Raw genomic sequence first — 20360 nt, 5'->3', positions numbered from 1 at the left:
CAGAACTATCCCTAGAGAGTGGCAAAACTTTATACTTCCCAAGGGAACATATCTGTGGGTCATGCTTTGCTTTGGACTGGAGACAGTAGTAACTCTAGGAGGTGAACACAGAACGTTCTACATGTTTAGAAATAGAAAAAGAACAGCCCTTAACAATTATTCCCACACTCTCACCCTCATTGCCTCTTCATTCTATAGATGCTCTCAAGCTTCTTGTGACTTTTGTCCCAAGATGTTGTGACATGGCATCTGACTTCCTATTGATCAGCAGGGTTAAAATCCTCCTGGGTTTTTCTGTCCACAATGTTCTGTGAATTGCTATATTTAAACCAGCTTTTTTTCTTTTTTTTTTTTTTGAGATGGAGTCTTGCTCTGTTGCCCAGGCTGGAGTGCAGTGGCACACTGTACAGTGGCAAATGAAGACATATTTATCCGATCCTCTGATATAAAACCCCCTATTAATAAATACCTTTCTTAAAAGTTCTATATAAAAGTATACTTATAATAGGAATGTTTCCTTTAACTTGTCTATAATTGAATGGGAAATAGAGGAGGCAGGGAGGTTCAAAAAACAAAATAAATGGAAAGGGAAATTGAAGGCATCCAGAGACTTTTTTTTTTTTTTGAGACTGAGTCTCACTCTGTCACCCAGGCTGGAGTGCAATGGTGTGATCTCAGCTCACTGCAACCTCCACCTCCCAGGTTCAAGTGATTCTCCTGCCTCAGCCTCCCAAGTAGCTGGGATGACAGGCACCTGCCACCACGCCTGGCTAATTTTTGTATATTTAGTAGAGACGGGATTTCACCATGTTGGCCAGGCTGGTCTCAAACTCCTGACCTCAGGTAATCCACCCGCCTCGGCCTCCCAAAGTGCTGAGATTGTAGGCTGAGCCACCACGCCCTGCCTAAACCAACTTTTGTGACATGGCTTTTTAAGGTAATAGCATGAACCACTTCATTCCTCTGCCAGGGTCTGATTCAACCCTTCAAAAACATGGGTGGACCCTATATAATGTGATTTGATTCCACATTGGATCCCCACAGAGCTAGTCTTGGCTTTTCACTTGGAACATGCCCAATGCTGATACAAAGTAAAGACTCACTATAGATCTTATTGCTATCCATGGTACATTATAAAACTTGTCTAAATATTTAAAGGTTTAAAACAAGCCTGAGCAGTGGGTGTCAAGAGTATAAGTCAGGTATATTTCATAGTAAAATTAAAATGCCATTAAAATTTTGTTCTTGTGGGGCTGGGTGTGGTGGCTCATGTCTGTAATCCCAGCACTTTAGGAGGCTAAGGCAGGCAGATCACCTCAAGTCAGGAGTTCAAGACCAGCCTACCCAACGTGGCGAAACCCCCGTCTCTACAAAAAATACAAAAATAAGCCAGGTGTTGGTGGTGGTGCCTCCCAGCTCCTTGGGAGGCTGAGGCAGGAGAATTGCTTGAACCTGGGAGGTGGCGGTTGCAGTGGGCCAAGATCACACCATTGCACTCCGGCCTGGGTGTCAACAGCAAAACTCCATCTTAAATAAATAAATAAATAAATAAATAAATAAATAAATAAATAAATATTGTTCCTGCTTTGTAAATGCTGCTTTCATTTTTTTCATTTTGGAGTGGGGAGCCTTGCCGATAGTCAGTGACTTGTATATTTGTTTACAGGCATTTGATAGGCTGCTCTTCATCTTGCATGAAAAGATAAAGACCTAGCCAGTCTAATCCTACTGGGATTCATATCAGTGGCCTCAGGGGGGTTGAGATGCTTCAAAGCTGCTGTTTAAAGGGCAAAACTAAGTATCTTACTTGGATAATACTAAAGTATGTCCTTTATGGCTTTATTAGAATCTGAATTGTAAACATTTGGTACCGTGGGTTAAAGTTCCGCTTTAAAATTAATTTCTGAGTATGTGAGATATGCCTTTTCTTTGTGACATTTGCAGTGCAGTGAATTCAGGCTGTTTTTAAAAGGTCAAGTTTTTAAAAGGCAGGGGCATTAGTGCCAGGGCTGCTTGAAGATGAACAGCTATGGAGAAATCCTACAGTGAAAGAGGTTGGTTTTTTGTTTGTTTTGAGGTGTCATTCTAGGATATATATATATATATCCTAGTTGTTGGCATAACATTAAAATTAGTGACACAATACAGGTTTCTTGTATAGGTTTTGAGAAACTAGCAGTCCTCAACAGACGAAGCAATGTACTTTTTGCTAATGGCACTTGCTGTGACTCATGATAGGGACCTACTGTTGATGAGCATTCCAACAAAAATAGCTTTAACTTCACCATTTATTAACATGGCTACCTTGTTAAAACATTTTCTGAAACCAAAAGCTAGGGCTATGATCATTCATAGCATTGTCTTATTAAAAGACTATGTCATACTGTATCATAGAAAAAAACATTCTGGGTGGTAGAATTTGCTTCCTGGTCTATTAGGTTATCTGTTCTCCCCTCTAACTTAAGGTAATGTCTGAAAACAGCGCCATTCGGGTATTGCTTAGGTAACTAAACCAGTGAAACCAGTGAAACTGCCTTTATACTGTTACCAAGAACAGCAGACTCCCATTACAAAAAAAAAATCTCTTATTACCCTACTCAAATTATTCATCTTTAAAAAGGCATAGGGTTTTTTTTTCTCTTGAAAATTTTTGGATTAATTTGAAGATCATTTCAAAATGATCCAGGATAACAATCTATTTTCCCTTTTCCTAAATTATTTCTCAAAACAATGTAATTTCTGTGTGTGATGACCTAACAGTCACTAACGACCTCAGCGCACTTTTTGGTTAGATACTCCACACCCAATAGCTAAAATCAACTGCTTTTGGGATTCTAAAGTTACAGGGTCTGTATGAAAATACCAGACACATTAATAAATTAAATTTTGGTGGCCCATTCATGATATGGCTCTTGTATCTCCAGATTCTGAGACTGAAAATGTAACTTGATCAAGCTATTAAATTACTGTAATAAAACAATTACTCCCTTAGAATTTTAATTTAGAATTTGTCTACTTCCAAAAAGGGTTTAAAGCAGTTACTATCAGACTGGCATTTCATTTCAAACGTTGCGGAACACAGAGGATCTTCGTGTATTTAGCTTAACAATACAAAAAGATATTTTGCAACTATAAATATTCACTCTTACAACATGGTGGTAAGACTTTTCTTTGCAAAACAATCTTTGCCCTGTTACCTGCCAGATTCTTCTCTCGTGCTCAGTATGAGACAGTTAAGTAAAAGAGAAAAACACTAAAAGCAACTGATTGGCAAACTTCTCACCCTAACTCAAACTTAGCACACAAAATTACTGTCTACCCAGTAGGGTTTTATGTCCTTTAACTGAAAAGGGCACTAAAAATAATTACTGTGGACTTGAGCTTTTCTCTTTCGGGGGAGGGTGGGGAATCACCTCTCTTACAAAGATAAAAGGCACAGAATTAAAGTCTTTCATCCTTTTTTGTATTGGTGCGATTATGAAATATTATGGCTTATACTTTAGCAAGAAAGTACTGGGAAGGTTATTATTAATCGACAATGAATGCCGTTGATACCTCCATGCTCTTTGAAGACATGATGCTCCGGCTTTGAAGCGCTGCATTTCTACACTGCTAACCTACAGGAACCTATGTTGAGGTGGTCCCACGGAAATGCACGACTAACAGTTCATCTATTTCCTCCAGGAACCTTCAGGTTTTACCAAGCATCCTTACCCTAATTATCTAAATCTTTGAGACATAAATTATTTGATGTGGCTAAAAATCCTCCTGCTAGAATTTGAGTCCAATCCTTGTACGTTCTGATACTCGAATTCTTTAACGAAACTGATTACTGAGCTAGGCTGACACATGTCCGCCCGCCAAAATGTCCGCAGAAACCTTAAGAGAAGCTGTCATAAGGCCAGCTTGAGACACATCATAAATGGCCTTCGCTGTCCTTTGAGCTAATTATCTAACACCCGAAGAGAGTGCCGGTTCTAGTTAGAATCCGCGCGTCAGGTTCTCCAACCGTCAGAAGGGCGTGTGTGAGGGCAGGGAGGATTTTAAACCCCGTTTCAGGCCCCCTCCCTAGGCTGTAGGAAACCACCCACTCTGAAGCCCGGCGGGGGAGGAGTGCTGCAGCCAGCTGCCGAGGGAGCGCTCTGCGGCGAGGCCGTTTCCCTGAGTCACGGAGAGGGCGGGAGGCTGCCCCCGTCTGCCCCCGCCACGTCCTCCTGTAAGGGGCTCAGTCCAAACAGGCAGGGGTCGCAGGGGAAGGAAGCGGCACCCGTCATGCCTCAAGGTGGCCCAACAGCCACCTCACTCCCAGGAGACGCCGCATTTCCTTAAAACGCGCTCTCCATTCTGGCAGCAATCAGCCGACCCTTCCCCATCAGTATCACGTGCACCTGGAAGTACGTGGGTGGGACCTAAAGCGCCCACGGAAGTGACGTCGGTCGCCCCGAGTCGCATGATGTGGCAAAATGCAAAAAAAAAAAAAAAAAAAAAAGTGGGGGTAGAAAAAGAAGATTGGCGAAAGTGATGAGTGTAAAAAAGTAGTCCCTCCGGTTCCTCTGTTGCCCCCCGTGTGGCGTCAGAAGCGAGGCTCCGGGCGCACAGCGCCCGGAATTCCTGCGCCCGCCGCACGCACCGCTCCGTGGAGGGGTACATAAGGCGGAGGGGGTGAGGCGACTGGGCGGAGTTCTGTCGCCGGGATCCTTCCGCTGGGCTCAGCCGTTTCCGGAGTCTGCGCTGCGCCCGGTTCCGCCATTGCGGCTCTCCTGGCCCGTGGAGCCTCCGCCCCCGACCCGAGCTCTTTCGTCTGCGTGCCAGTTTCCTGCGTCCCCGGAGAGGATCCTGCTGAGCCCAGCCTCCCCCCTCCCCTTCTCCTCCTCTCCCTCGGAGAGCCCGGGCAGCCACTGCCCCGCAGCCCCAGTGACAGGAGGAGACCATTCCCCCCGACAGCGCCATGGCCCAGATTCTGCCAATTCGTTTTCAGGAGCATCTCCAGGTGCGGCCGGGCCCGGGCTGGTGAGGGCTGTGGAGAAGGTGGTAGGAATAGTGGAAGAAGCTGGAGTCTGGGCCCCGAGCAGGATCGGAGCTGGAGGGGTGGGGGGGTTGTCGGTCTTTGGGGTAGATGGAGGAGGGGGCACTATCTTAGAAAGCTTAAACGGTTAAATGATGTGGGGCTTGGATGAAAGGACAGGAGTTGGGGTGCAAAGGGCTGCAAAGACCAGGCCTGGATCCAAAGGCCTCTCGATCTTGCTTCCTGGATGGCCAGAACTGCGCGTACAAACTCTCTCCTCCCCATTTTGTTCAGTTCATTCATTTGGGTAGGGGAGTGGGAGGGGGGATTCTCTCTTGTTTCTACCAGAGCAAGGATTCTTATCCCCTGGGCCAGTGCGGGGCTGTCACCTTCCATTGCTCTCCTCTTTCCCTCTTCGTGTCTGCACCCAGGAGTTGTGGGGCGGGTGGGTTGGGGAGGAGCAACCTTTTTTTTTTCCTCCCTCTGCGGCTCTCAACTGAGAAAGGCACCTTCTCCGGTGGTGGGGGTTGGGGGTGGTGGTGAGGCGGTGGCTTGTCTCTTGCCTTCCTTGAGGCAGTAGGGACAGAAGGTCACTGAAAGAACGAAACGAGGGTAGAATGGGAGAACGCATTTCTCAGAACGATGTCAATCTCAGAGTGTGTGGGGTCGAGCTCCCTAAGGAAACTCGCCTCCCCTTCCCACTTTTTTTATTTCTTTGGGGATGTTGTGGCTCTTAACCCCTGTTTGGTTCTAGAAGGTAGGAAAGAGTGATACAGAGGTTATCTTCTAGTCTTCTCGAGTAGTAGCAGGTAGTTTTGAATATCTTCCTCAGGATCGCATGGAATTGAACAGAGCCCTGGGGACAGAGCACAGCTGCTCTGAGACCTGCGGGGCTATTTGGTCTGTAACTGGCTTCCCTTTAGTAAGTTCTAGAGTTCTTTCCCATGGTTCCTTATCCTGGAGGCAACATATTGTTGTCTCATCTGGCAGCATGCCAATCGCTGGCTTAGGCAGGTGACCATTGGAAGGCTTCACTGAATTAAACCTCTTCAGAGCTTTTGATTTTCCTGTGTCACCAATCCTGATTTTTACTGTAGCTGAAATAATTTATTCCTATTAATTTGCTTTCTTCCCAAATATCCCCTTAAAGAAACCTGCCTCAGCTCTATCATCTGAAGGGCTAATTCCATAATGACAGAGAATGCAGTGGTTTGACATGACACTAATACCAGTGACTTATTAGACACTTTACCATTGAAGACCATTTTTATTTACATTCCCCCATTGGTATAACATACATAAAAGAGTCTTGTTAATAAAAGGTTTTAATATTCAGGCTATAAGTAACATAATTTCATATTTCTTTGCAGTTATTACCATGTTTGCACTAGCAAGGACTTATTTTCCTTTAAGGCTTGAAATGTAAAGAATAATAAATCTTTACCCATAAAATGAGTCAAATAATGCACTTTCTTCAGTCATCTATAATTTTCAAATAACTCATCTGAAGTAATGGAATATACCTTGGCATATCTTGGCATATATATATAAATATATTTATGCCAATAATAAAAACACTTTTACAGAAGGTTAAAAACGTTAAATAACAAAGTGGATTTTTTTTTTAATCAATCCAAGTTTAATTGCTTTAGTTATTTTTGTTAAAGTGGGGTGGCAAATGAATGTGGAGAGTTGAGAAAGTGCTGTTCTTAAGTGTGAGGGGAAAACGCGGGCTTGTTTTCATACTAAGCTGCATCTGAAATATCTTTCTGCAGACAAATGTTTATAAACCACACAAAGAATCAAGTACAGCTGCTGTTTATTTTCCATGGCAGATGTATAGCTCACTACTAAATCTTGTGGTGGTTCGAGTAATAGCTTTTCATTTCTTTTAAAGAGGAGACAAGAATTGTTAAATGATGCCAGAGATTGGAACCCAACCTTGTCACTTATTGAAGACAAATTTAATACATGTCTGTTTTGTAACTGGCTCAGTTTCAGCTGATACTTGAATGAAGCCATTTTCTTCTCAAATAATTTGAAGATTTTGAATATAAAGCAGATTTGCAAATTGAAAATTCAGCCCTCTGTGTTTTGGATTGCTATGTCATGCCTAAAGTTAAGCTTGCTTAGCTAATATGACTGTGTGCTCCAGCTGATTAATTGCAGAGCGCAAATAACTACAGCCTCTTCCATGATAATATATCTCCTGACTTCATTATCTCCTACCTTTTGAAAAATTAATAAGGTTTTTGTTTTTTGAAGAGACAGGGTTTTTGCTGGAGGTCAGTGGCACTGTCACAGGTCACTGCAGCCTTGACCTACTGGGCTCAAGCCATCCTCCCACCTCAGCATCCTGAGTAGTTGGGACTACGGCCATGAGCCACCACACCTGGCTAATTTTTGTATTTTTTGTAGAGATGGGGCTTCACTATGTTGCCCAGGCTAGTCTTGAATTCCTGGGCTCAAGCAATCCTTTGCCTTGGCCTCCCAAAGTGCTGGGATAATAGGTGTGAACCACTGAGCCCAACTAATAAGGATTATTTTAATTGGCGTCTTAGGTCTCTGACCTCTGAGCTTCTACCAGTTTGCTAAGTAGCAGAAAACTTTCTGAAACACATAGGATTAAAAACTGGAAACAAGAAATGAGGAACTTAAGTATGAGTATAGTTAGCTTGTGAAACTGTAAATGAACTTATTTTTATACCCTTTAACTGCATTATCCAACTGAAGGATCTGTTGTCATCAAGGCATGCACCTACAGCAAATGAATGTCAATAAATGAAGATTTTTTTCCTAGACTGTTTAGACTGATAGCGGTTAATAAATGAGTGCCTATTTGAGCAAGATATTGTTGGAATTGCAGATTCTATAAAAATCCTAGGCTACGTATATAAAATATTGCCTGTGATTCTCAATTTTTTGGCACATTAAATATCTTTAGACCACTTGACACATACCAGTGTATTCCTAGATTCTTTGGGTCTTCAATTAAAAATCTCCCTACCCTGTTCTTTCCCCATTGATGCATAAATGCAGGCATGGAATGTGTTGTTGAGTCAAATGTTAGGGATTCTTGCTATAGTTAGTTTGGGTTGCAAATAGAAATCAGTGCAAAGTACTGGGATTTACTACATGCTTAGTTGTACTTGCTGGAAGAGGTAAACTTCCTGAAATTATGCTGCAGTCTCATGGGAATAGCTTCTAAGTCTAAAATGTATCATATTCTTCAGAATTTTCTTGATGGTCAGTTTACTCAGTGTGTGGTTAATTTTAGTGAAAGTGCTTTCACTCTGATTAGGAAATAAGACACAGAATGGTGTGTGTGTAGAACACAGTCCTTTTCATTTGAGTATTTAGGAAAATTCACATTTCTGGAACCTTGGTAGTTGCTCTTGGACAATTGTTTCTTAGCGTAATTGGAATTTGTACCTTGCTTGTAAAAGGTTCCATTTATATCGAGTCCTCAGCTTCTTTGCAGAATTGTTTTTTCCATACATTTGTTTAACTCTATATGTTATTCAAATTATATTTAACAAGATGTTTTTCCTGTCATTGTTAACTGTTGTGGCTTTTTCTCTTTGAGTTATTGTCCAGTAGAACTTTCTTCAATGATGGAACTGTCTGCTAGCTACATAGGGATATTGAGCACTTGAAATGTGGCTGATGACTGAGGAACTAAATTTTTGCTTCAATTTCTTTTTAATTAATTTAAATATAAATAGCCACAAGCGACAGCTGACTCTCATTGGACTGCACAATTATAGGCCATGCTGATGTGTTTTGTAAGTTTGAAGATTTATTTCACCACTTATGTTTATGTATTTAGAATATTTCTTTAGCTAAAATTAAAATGCTCGTTCAAAAGTTTTAACTGAATACTGTCTTGGAAAGTGGTGGTGATGAATGATGACTAGCAGCAGACTTCTTGAGACCTTATTATGTGCTGTAAATTTGGCTAGGTACTTTCAGATCTTCACTCAGTCCCCCTAGACACCTTTCTAAAAAGTGAGACTCAAAGTAGTGGGAATGCTGTCCAAATGGGATGTGTACCTGAGTCTTCTGACACAAAATATTTGGCCTTAGAAAGAGAAGTTATACAGTATCCTAGAGTGCTTTTTTTCTGTTGGACTTAGGCCCAGAGAGGTGAGTTATCCCTATTTGTTTATAGATTAACAATGTGGTATAGTAGACAGAACAGGGCTTTAGGGGTTGTTGAAACTAATGCTGTCCAACAGAAAAATAATGTGAGCCACATACTTTTTTTTTTTTTTTTTTTGAGACAGAGTCTCACTCTGTCACCTAGACTGGAGTGCAGTGGTACAATCTCGGCTCACTGCAACCTCCACCTGCCAGGTTCAAGTGATTCTTCTCCTGCCTCAGCCTCCTGAGTAACTGGGATTATAAGTGCCTGCCACCACACCTGGCTAATTTTTGTATTTTTAGTAGAGGTGGGGTTTTACCATGTTGGCCAGACTGGTCGTCAACTCCTGACCTCAAATGATCTGCCCACCTCGGCCTCCCAAAGTGCCGGGATTACAGGCATGAGCTGCTGCTCCTGGCTTCACATAAGTAATTTTAAGTATTCTAGCAGCCATGTTAAAAGTGAAAAAACAGATGAAATTAATTAATTTTGGGGTTTTTTTGGTAGAGACAGTCTCGCTGTATTGCTCAGGCTGGTCTCAAATTCTTGGGCTGAAGTGATCCCCTCGCCTTGGCCTCCCAAAGTGCTGGGATTACAGGCATGAGTCACCATGCCCTGCCTAGATAAAATTAAATTTAATATATTTTATTTAACTTGGGCTATGCAAAATATTATTTCAATATGTAATCAGTATAAATTTTACTAATGAGATACCTTACATTCTTTTTCATACTAAATTTTCTAAATCTAGTGTGTGTGTTTTTTTTTCTTTTTTTGAGACAAAGTCTCGCTCTGTCGCCAGGCTGGAGTGCAGTGGCAGATCTTGGCTTACTGCAACCTCCCCCAACCGGGTTCAGTCTCCTGCCTCAGCCTCCCAAGTAGCTGGGACTACAGATGCGTGCCACCACACCCAGCTATTTTTTTTTTTTTTTTTTTTTTTTTGTATTTTTAGTAGAAATGGGGTTTCACCATGTTGGTCAGGATGGTCTCAATCTCTTGACCTTGTGATCTGCCTGTCAGCCTCCCAAAGTATTAGGATTACAGGCGTGAGCCACTACGCCTGGCTATATATGTTTTATACTTAGATCACATATCAATTCAGACCCTGTTTTCATTGGAAATCCTGGTCCATATAGAGTTCATAAAATTTACAGTTAGAAAGACAGATTTGGGGCTGGGGGTAGTGGCTCATGCCTGTAAACTTAGCACTTTTTGAGCCAAGGTAGGAGCACTGCTTGAGCCCAGGAATTCGAGACCAGCCTAGATAACAGAGTAAGACCTCATCTCTATATTAAATAAACAAAAATGAAGAAAAAGAAAAGCAGATATGCAATACTTCAGTGATCCCAAACATATTTAAGTTTTCCAGTAATTGAATCACTTACTGGTTATTATTTAATTTTAGTTACTTTAAAATTATGGTAATCACATTTCAAGTGCTCATTATCGTATGTGGGTTGTGACTTGTGGTTACCATATTGGACAACACAGGTTAGGTCTAACCTCTTGCTTCTTTTTCTCTGGGAAATGGGCATACTATCTCACAAAGTTATTATGAGGATCTGAGATCATGTATGTGAAAGTACTTTATGTAGCACTTTAGGAGCATTAATTATTGACTAAATAATTTTTGTCCAGTACATTTTATTCAGATATCTCAACCAATGACACAATATTCATTTGCAGATCCAGCATTTTATGGTGTATAAGTATTTGGGGTTAGTTCATTTACCTAATATTTGAGTACTTACTGCAGATTAGGAACTATGTTAGACCTTAGGGACAAGGTGGTAAACAGGATGTACTACTACACCTTGTATTCATGCTTCCATTGATGAGTTGGCAAAGGCTGTTCACTTGTCATTCCAACCATCGATGTTGTCTACTTGATTGTGGATCTTTTATGTATTTGAACATTTGATATTGTGCACAATTTAATACAAATAATTGATATGATACAAAGTTGATTACACTCTGAAACTGCCCCCAAAAAACTTTTAAATAAACCTTTTATTATGTCCCATGAGTCTCATTGTGTGCCACTGGTACATTTTAAATTAGGGTTCCTTGATCAGACATATTTGAAAAAAAATCTTAATGAATCATATCGGATAAAATACCCATATGGAGTGCCGGTCAGGCCTTTGTTAGAGTTATTGTATGTGTCCTTTTTTAGGGTGGTAGTGTTGAAGTGAATCTTCTCACTTAGATAAGCAGTAGATTCATAGCTGATATTTTACTCCTGTATATTAGAATGAGGCTGCCGCTTTAAGTTCATGTACATATATGCCATACGAAAACTACTTCATGAAATAAACCTGTCTTCTGAGCTACAGCAAAGTTTACAGCTCTGGGTGTCTTGTCTTCGCTTCTTGGTCAAGTGCCCGTGGCTAATGCTCTTAACTCAGGAGATGGCTGTAAGCTTGGACCTAAATGTATTATGCAAAACCCATCTGTCAGACTTTTGTGAGTCTCTTCTTTTGTATTATCTCCTTAAATTAAGATATAATTTAAGATATTTTGTCCTATCTTTTTTTTTTTTTTTTTTTTTTTTTTTGAGACAGGGTCTCACTCTGTTACCCAGGCTGGAGTGCAGTGGCATGATCAAGGCCCACTGCAGCCTTGACCTCCCTGGGCTTAGGTGATCCTCCCACCTCAGCACTCCCCAAATAGCTGGGACTACAGGCGTGCACCACCAAACCCAGCTAATTTTTGTATTTTTTTGTAGAGTTGGGGTTTTGCCATGTTTCCCAGGATGGTCTCAAAATCCTGGGCTCAAGCAGTCTGCTGCGTCAGCCTCCCAAAGTGCTGGAATTACAAGTGTGAGACACCAAGCCTTGTCCTATTTTTGAGGCAATAACTCTTCAAATCTTAATTGTCCTGATATCTATTCCATAAAATCAAAATACATTGGCCATTATAGCTGTTTGAGCATCTGTTATGTGCCAAGAACTGTATTAAATATTTATGTTTATTATCTCATTTAATTATCAAGGGAACCCTTGTGCTTAGGTCGGATTAGCCTTATTGTAGAGATTGGGCAACTGAAGTTCATAACAGGTAACTTTTAGAATCACACAGCTAGTGAGCAGTCAGATTTTTAATACTTGTTCTTTCATTTGGCTCATTGCCTCATTTGGTAAATGGTCTGTATCATTTGAACTGCAAAATATACCACAATTGTTTGTATCTATGCTGTGATGGTCTTTGATTCTAGTAGTACTGTTGTTTGTTTTTCGGGAAATATTTTTTATATTATGAGAAAAGTAGGAGACAGCAAACTAACATCTGACTTTATGCCTTGAATGATTAGGTATATATTTTTTAAAGACTTTATCCTATTTCCTATTGGAAAATTGTGCAGGATGATTGGGATCCGGTTAACTTGTAACCAGGATTGTCTACATCCCTCTCAGAAGACTGAACTTGTCACACTTCCCTGTAGACTTTTTCTTACGGAAAAGAATGAATGTGTTCCAGTCTGAAGCCACTTGTGAAAGGAGGAAGCTTCTGCTTTCTGTTTTACTGTAAATTCATGTTTTTGTGTTTATACCAAAAAATAGAAGCTTGAACTCAAGGAAGGCAATTGGGCATGAAGGGGATAGGAAAGGAAGGTGACAGTGGAATATATTTGTTCATTTTGAGTAGCATCATGGTAGAAGGGAAAATGGTTACAGACTTGTAGGGTTGTGCTTTGGAGGCAGACTGCCAGTACTGTTAATACTTCTTGTTCATAATCCTTAAGTAAATAAGGATTTTAAGTTCTGAAGTAAAACAGTTTTAAAGATTATTTCTGAAACAATAGGAACCAGATCCATTAAAGCCGTATTTTGTTATGTTAAAAAATTTAAACTCTGCAGTGTGCTATTCTGGAAAATGTCTCAGATGTTTAATCTGGGCTTATCTATTTGATTCTGTCAGGTTTTCAGCTTGTCTCAACTTCCTCATTTATTAAAACAATATTTCCGGTTAATTTTAAAGTTAGACTACAGTATGTGTCTTTATAGTATAATATTTAGCCCTTAACCCTTTACAGACACTCAAATATTAGTTCTTCCCCTCCACCCTGGAAGAGTTTCCCTTTGTCCACTTGAGTTGAATATATGTGCCATACTAAAGGCGAAAAACTACCATCCACCCAGTTATTGAAGCCAAGATCTTCAAGTTACACCAGACTCTCTAATTTCTCATTTTCTGCATCCATCGATTTCTGGAGTTCCTCAGTGATGCACACTGCGGGGTCTCAGGGTTTAGTTTTTCGTGACCCTGGGTTGAAACTGGGAGTCATAGAAGATGAAAAAACGGGAATTGGATTGGGAGTTGACTCTGTCGTCTAGGCTGGAGTGCAGTGGTGCAATCTTGACTCACTGCAACTTCCGCCTCCCAGGTTCAAGCAATTCTTTTGCCTCAGTCTCCTGAGTAGCCGGGACTACACGTGCCCGCCACCATGCCTGGTGAATTTTTTTTGTGTTTTTAGTAGAGATGGGGTTTCACCATGTTGGCCAGGCTGGTCTCAAACTCCTGACCTCAAATAATCTACCCACCTCAGCCTCCCAAAGTGCTGGGATTACAGGCGTGAGCCACCGCGCCTGGCCAACTTGCATTTATTTCTGATTAGCTGCTCATCTGAGAAAGATGGCTTAAAAAAACCACCAGAGTGGACAGACTGAAGCTAAAGACTATCAGTATATATGCTGTGCTTGGCAAACAGCTGACTTTGGATAGATCTCGTTATTTAAAGATGAATAATAAGGGGGAAAAGACGAGTAGAGAGAACGTGGTTTACAAAAACTCATCTCTTTCTCCAGTCTCTGCAATACTCTATATTTGGTCATATTGAACTATGAAAATCTAAGGCAGGTTTCTTTTTTTTTTTTTTAACCACAAATACCCTCAGGAAAGAGTCTCCTTATGAAAAGCCTTACTGAATCTCCATAGTATTATGTCCTGTCACAGTTGCTTCTATTGTGAGCACCCGAATGCTGTTTGGCAAAGGCTGCTGTAGGCTTGAAATCAACTGGATTAGTGAGAGACAAATTTTACACATCTACAGTTCTCCTGTGTATGACCTCACAGTTGGAACTGTTGGATGTTATAAGCAGATGATTTAAATATCCCTTGAAAAGCAGTCCACTCGGGCATATTTCTAGAGATGATTTTTTTTTTTTTTTGAGATGGAGTCTTGCTCTGTCACCCAGGTTGGAGTGCAGTGGTGTGATCTCGGCTCACTGCAACCTCCACCTCCCAGGTTCAAGCGATTCTCCTGCCTCAGCCTCCCGAGTAGCTGGGATTACAGGTGCCCGCCACCATGCCTGGCTAATTTTTGTAATTTTAGTGGAGACGGGATTTCACCATGTTGTCCAGGCTGGTCTCGAACTCCTGACCTTGTGATCTGCCTGCCTCACCCTCCCAGAGTGCTAGGATTACAGGCATGAGCCACTGCACCCAACCTAGAGATCATAATTTACATAGAAAGATAAGGGAAAAACAACTCTCCTAATATGCAGATAGATTTGATGTTATAAAATTGCATCAATATGATTGCACTCTAATGGATTTTTGAAAAGCATTGTGAAATGGAGATGACTTTCTAGTGCTGATGTCAAAAATGCATATGAAGAGTTTAAATATAATTTTGTTTGGTGTGTGTTGTTTTGTTTTTTTGAGACAGGGTCTTGCTCTGTCACGAAGGGTGGAGTACAGTGGCGAGATCATGGCTCACCACAGCCTCGACTTCCCAGGTTCCAGCCATCCTCTCATCTCACCTCAGCCTCCCAAGTAGCTGGGACTACAGGCATGTGCCGCCACACCCAGCCAATTTTTGTATTTTTTGTAGAAACGGGGTTTGGCCATGTCACCCAGGCTGGTCTCGAACTCCTGAGCCCAAGCAATCTGCCCGCCTTGGCCTCCCAAAGTGCTGGGATTACAGGCGGGAGCCACTGTGCGTGGCCTGATTTTAAATGTCTGTAAAGTAAGTGAAATGACTAGTTGAATTGTACATTAAATATATCTAATCCCTAAGAGTTTATAATGTAAAGGGATCAAAACTTTTTCAAATAACAAAATTAACCATTTTAAAGTGAACAATTTAGTGGTATTTAGTGTATTCACAGTGTCGTGCAGCCAACACCTGTATCTAGTTCCAAGACATTTTCATCTCCCAAAAAGGAAACCCCATACACGTGAAGCAGTCTCTCTCCCATCTCCCTCCTCCCATCCCCTGGCAACTGCTAATTTGCTTTTTGTCTCTATGGATTTACCTATTCTGGATATTTCGCATAAATGGAATTATACAATAAGTGACCATTTGTTTCTACCTTCTTTCACTAAGCATAATCTTGGAGATTCTTCCATGTTATAGCATATATCAGACTTCATTCCTTTATGGCTGAATAATACTTCACTGAATGAATATATCAACATTTTATTTGTCCTTTCATCAGTTGGTGGACATTTGAGTTCTTTCTACCTTTTGGCTGTTGTGACTAGTGCTGTTGCAAACATTCATATACAAGTTTTTTTTTGAATGCCTGTTTTCATTTCTTCTAGATATATACTTAGAAGTGGAATTGCTGGGTCATATGGTAATTTCTCTCTTTCAACTTTTTGAGAGACCACGAAACTGTTTTCCACAGTGGTGGCACCATTTGACATGCCCACTAGCAATATATGAGAGTTCCATTTTCTTCACATCTTCTGACAGCTTTTTGGGGTGTTGGGATGATTAGTCTAACTGGGAAAATAAGTACCTTATTTGGGCCTATATGGTATTTTTAATTCTGTGTCCACTCCCAAACTCTGTAGCCCTGCCCTCCCTTATATTGTGTGTCCTGTTTTAAATTGTTTCCATTTCTTCTGAGACACTGCATATACCCCTACATGTATCTGTGCTAGGCATACATCCCTGTAACTTCATGGCATTGTTGTGATTGCTGTGTAGCTGTTACATATACTAAGTGGAAGGGAGTTTCTCATTTGCTGTAGAACTCTCTGTGCATTAGTGTAGTGTCGGGCACACAGTAGCTGCTCAGGAATTTTTAAAATATATGATAATTGGGAAAACTACAGAGCTAGAGAGAGATCTGAAGAAATACTAGAAATTTTTTTCAGATGGAATCAGAAGAAAACTTTACAAAATTGTTGACATCATCTGTGGCATGCAGCAAAAGTTGATGTAAAAGGAACAGAAAGACCTATGGAGATAATGGGATGTAATAACATAAAACATACTGAAACAATTGGTTTTGAAATCAGTTAAGAGCAGAACTGGAATTCCTACTCTGTGGAATGAATCAGCAATGTGGAAGGAGTAATATTTTTTTTTAAGATTTTGAATTTAGGCTGGGTGCAGTGGCTCACGAGGTAGGTGGATTGCTTCAACCCAGGCATTTGAGACTAGCCTGGACAGCATGGCCAAACCCTATCTCTACAAAAAGTACAAAATTTAGCTGGGTGTGGTGGCATGTGCCTGCAGTCCCATATACTTGGGAGGCTGAGGTGGATGGATCACCTGAGCCTGGGAAGTCGAGGCTGCAGTAGGCTGAAATCATGCCACTGCACTCAAACCTGGCAGACAGAGTGAGACCCTGTCCCAAAGGAAAAAAAAAAAAAAAAATTAGAGGTAAATCCCAGAATTAAGTAAAAGTGGTGTGTGTGTGACAGAATAGTTTACAAATTTAAGAATTTTAGAAACCAAAATAATTGGAATGGAAACTCTTTTCAATGAAAGAAAATTTTTGTAATTTGAAAGAACCAAAATTAAAAGGGTTTAGTGTTTGGAACAGGCCTGAGGAAGTTGTAATACCATGAATTTAAAAAAACAAAACAAAAGAAACTCAGGAGGCCAAGGCACAAGAATTGCTTGAACCCAGGAGCTGGAGGTTGCATTGAGCCGAGATTGTGCCACTGCATGCCAGCCTGTGCGACAGAGCGAGACTCTGTCTCAAAAACAAAAAAAAATCCCCAAAACTATGAGCACCTAGGGCACATCCTCTTCCTGACCAAAAAAATCAAGGTAATAGTAGTTTTTTAACCCCGAATTTTAGATAGTGAAGCAGTGTCTATAGTTTTTGAGATGGAAAGTGTCTTGTTTTTAGAAGACATGAGTCTCATTTGAACCCCCAAAGAGCCTCTGAGAGCCTAAAACCTGTTTTTTCTCCCCTAGGTTGTTTCCTCACTAGTAATGACAAAGTTACAGTCAGCACAAAAATAAGCAAAGGGGACAGTTTCACACAAAAATCGTACATGAAATATTGAGTTTGTGTTAAGCTGCTAAATAATGGATGCTCAATATGTATTAATTGAAAGCAAATCATAGTGGTTTAATAATTTTAATGTCATTTTGAACTCCCTGAATTTGTTAATATTAAATCATTTTGAGATAATCTGTAACTCCTCATGCTGATTGTTAGTTATTTCATTCACTTATTTGAAAACAGTATTTGTGGCATTTAAGCTCACAGGAAAATACTCCAGGCCGGGTGCAGTGGCTCACTCCTGCAATCCCAATACTTTGGGAGGCTGAGGTGGGTGGATCGCTTGAGATCACGAGTTTGAGACCAGCCTGGCCAACATGGTGAAACCCCGTCTCTACTGAAAAAATACAAAAATTAGTTGGGCGTGATGGTGCATTCCTGTAGTCCCAGCTACTGAGGAGACTGAGGCAGGAGAATGGCTTGAACCTGGGAGGCGGAGGTTGCAGTGAGCTGAAATCGTGCCATTGCACTCCAGCCTGGGCGACAGAGCAAGACTCAATCTCAATAAAATAAAAGAAAAAAAAGAAAATACTCTAGTGACCCAATTGTAAAATAAAATGGTTCCAGTCTTATAACTTGTAGCACCTAGTAGGCTGAGTGTGCTTTAAATGATTGATCTAACTAGAATAATGTGGGATAGAGCATAATGTCTAATTTCCTGGGGTCCCTCAGTATAGGGTAGAAAGATACATGAATATATATAATTGTGATAGGGTTGATGGAATGTAATACTAGACTCCCACTTAAATTTATATTTGTGAAGTCGCTGGGAAGTTGTGTCATAGAATGAAGTTTCTCAAGGATCTTTATAACTTGAATATTAAGGGGACTGTCCAGACGTTTTATTCTTATCAGGAAACCAAGCCTTTAATGTCTGCCTGGTTACATTCATTTATAACATCCTTTATGCTAAGTCAGCAATAAGTATTATATATATTTTCTGAGACGAGGTCTTGCTCTGTCACCCAGGCTGAATGCAGGGGTGCAATCACAGCTCGCTGCAGCCTCTGCCTCCTGGACTCAAACAACTAGCTAGGACTACAGGTACACACCACCACACATGGCCAGTTTTTTTATTTTTTGTAGGGACAGGGTCTTGCCATGTTGCCCAGGCTGGTCTTGAACACCTGGGCTTGAGAGGTCCTCCCACCTTGGCCTGCAAAAGTGCTGGGATTACAGGCATGAGCCATTGTGCCTGGCCTTGAACCCTCAAAGTAAACCCGTTTCTGGTTCTTCGAATGGTAGGTTCGGATATATTCTGTACAACTTCTCGCCCCTTCCATTGAATGTAGCTATGGTAGCAGCATTTGGTTGTTTTGGGCTGCTGAATTGCATTTACACAGGGGCATAATCTTGGTAAGTCATATCCATCTCCAAGATTTGGGGCATAAAAACTCCTGTATTTCCCTGCAGCTTGGTTAACATTGGCCTAATTGATCTGATATCATGTAATTGTTGGAATACTTTTTTAAGAATGCATTAAATATAAAGTTTTTGAAAATTTCCAATCAGCAATTGATTACAAGTAGGAAAAATTCTTTGTCTTTGAGCCTCCTGGTAGTTTACCAAAGCTAATAGTCTGACAACCTCTCTCCAACTGTGGATGCTTCCTGAATATATTGCTTAAATTTGGAGTTTGTGACCAGAATCAAAAATTCTAAGAGACGGTGATTCTCTCAAAGGCTAACATGGAGTAGAAAAAAACTACATGTTTAAATGTGGGGACAGCAAGCATTAAAGGCATTTTTATTTGTTGCTTGAAATCTGTGGAGCCTACAGAAAAGAGTGGCTGGTATCCTGTTGATGGAAGAACTAAAGGAATGCTGCATTCTCAGCATTTCTTATTTCCTGTAGAATACAGCAACTGCAGTTTTTATTTGACATTCTGCTAGTTTCCAGGAAGGGCTCAATGAAGTGACTGCTGTCAGCATCTTTTTTCACCGTAATTGATACTAGAGAAGGTAGAGGATGTTTAGGAGCTTTTAAAGGAAATTATGTTTAGTGAAATACTTGGGTTAGGAAGTTAACCAAATCTTTAAGTACTGACTTAAAAATTCTTGTATTGAGAGATTAATGGTATCAGAATGACATACTAATATCATCAGGTCTCTCAGATTGTTGACCTATTAACTCTATAGTGGTAACACTTCTAAAGTCCTTGGTAAGATACAAAATTCATTTGCAGAAAATTGCTCCATCTGAAATATAGTAGCTCATACATACTTCCTTTACATTTTCCCTATTTAGATGAAACAAGGAGGATCTGGAAAGTGTGAAGCCAAGCAATAATTGTGAAACATAAGTCCTTAGTAATGCTGTCATAAACTGGTTTTCATGTATTTTGATTTTCAGCTGATACAGCTGGTGAATGAGTTATACTACAAGTTTATGAGTCATTCATTAGGAAACAAACTCTTAGGTATACTTATAGAGAAGCCAATTTCCAATGAGTTTATTCTTAACTGATCAAATGTGAGAACTGATGGTTGAAATTAGTATGCTCAAAGCAAATCTATTACTCCTTTAATTATGTGGTGTCTGTAGGCACAAACAGATAGATTGGAATGATTGCTGAGAGTGCGCCTTGGTGCTAATGGAGAGTTGTCTTTAGGTAGTTAAAGAATTAGGCCTTGAAAAAATTATGATTTTATTTGGTCGTACGTTTTAAGCTAGCATTTTCTGCCCTTAATGTATATAGTATTGAATTAAATATATCAATAGGACCATGGCCTCTTTGCTCCTCTTAACAATATTTTCATAGTTTGATCACTAATATATTCTGTTAAGATGCTCATGCAACACCACTAAGTTTCCTGATTCCTTGATGTATCAGGGTTTCCCCATTCTGTCTTTAGGAGCATGTGAACAAAGCAAATTAGCCCAGGTAAGGTTTGAGTATATAACAGTAGCATGATGCCAAAAACAGTCTGTTTAAGAACAGTCTATATCGACTGGG

The 20360-nt window shown here is 40.5% G+C and overlaps 2 protein-coding genes across 4 annotated transcripts in view; one reads left to right on the top strand and one right to left on the bottom strand.

Annotated features, from left to right (window-relative positions):
- SKA2 (spindle and kinetochore associated complex subunit 2) overlaps nt 1-20360 on the bottom strand; it is a 976874-nt gene that overhangs the window by 497470 nt on the left and 459044 nt on the right. The window lies entirely within an intron of this gene.
- Nucleotides 4208-20360, top strand: part of CLTC (clathrin heavy chain) — a 75325-nt gene continuing 59172 nt past the window's right edge. For both annotated transcript variants that reach the window (XM_050764648.1, XM_050764647.1), the window contains exon 1: nt 4208-4990. In XM_050764648.1, the coding sequence (XP_050620605.1) occupies nt 4949-4990 (42 nt within the window). In that variant the 5' untranslated portion in view covers nt 4208-4948. The remainder of the gene's footprint in view (nt 4991-20360) is intronic.

This window comes from Macaca thibetana, chromosome 16, assembly GCF_024542745.1.
Source record: "Macaca thibetana thibetana isolate TM-01 chromosome 16, ASM2454274v1, whole genome shotgun sequence".
In the NCBI taxonomy this organism is placed as follows: domain Eukaryota; kingdom Metazoa; phylum Chordata; class Mammalia; order Primates; family Cercopithecidae; genus Macaca; species Macaca thibetana.
The sequence above is the reverse complement of the archived record's forward strand: the minus strand, read 5'-3'. Positions and strand labels throughout refer to the sequence as shown.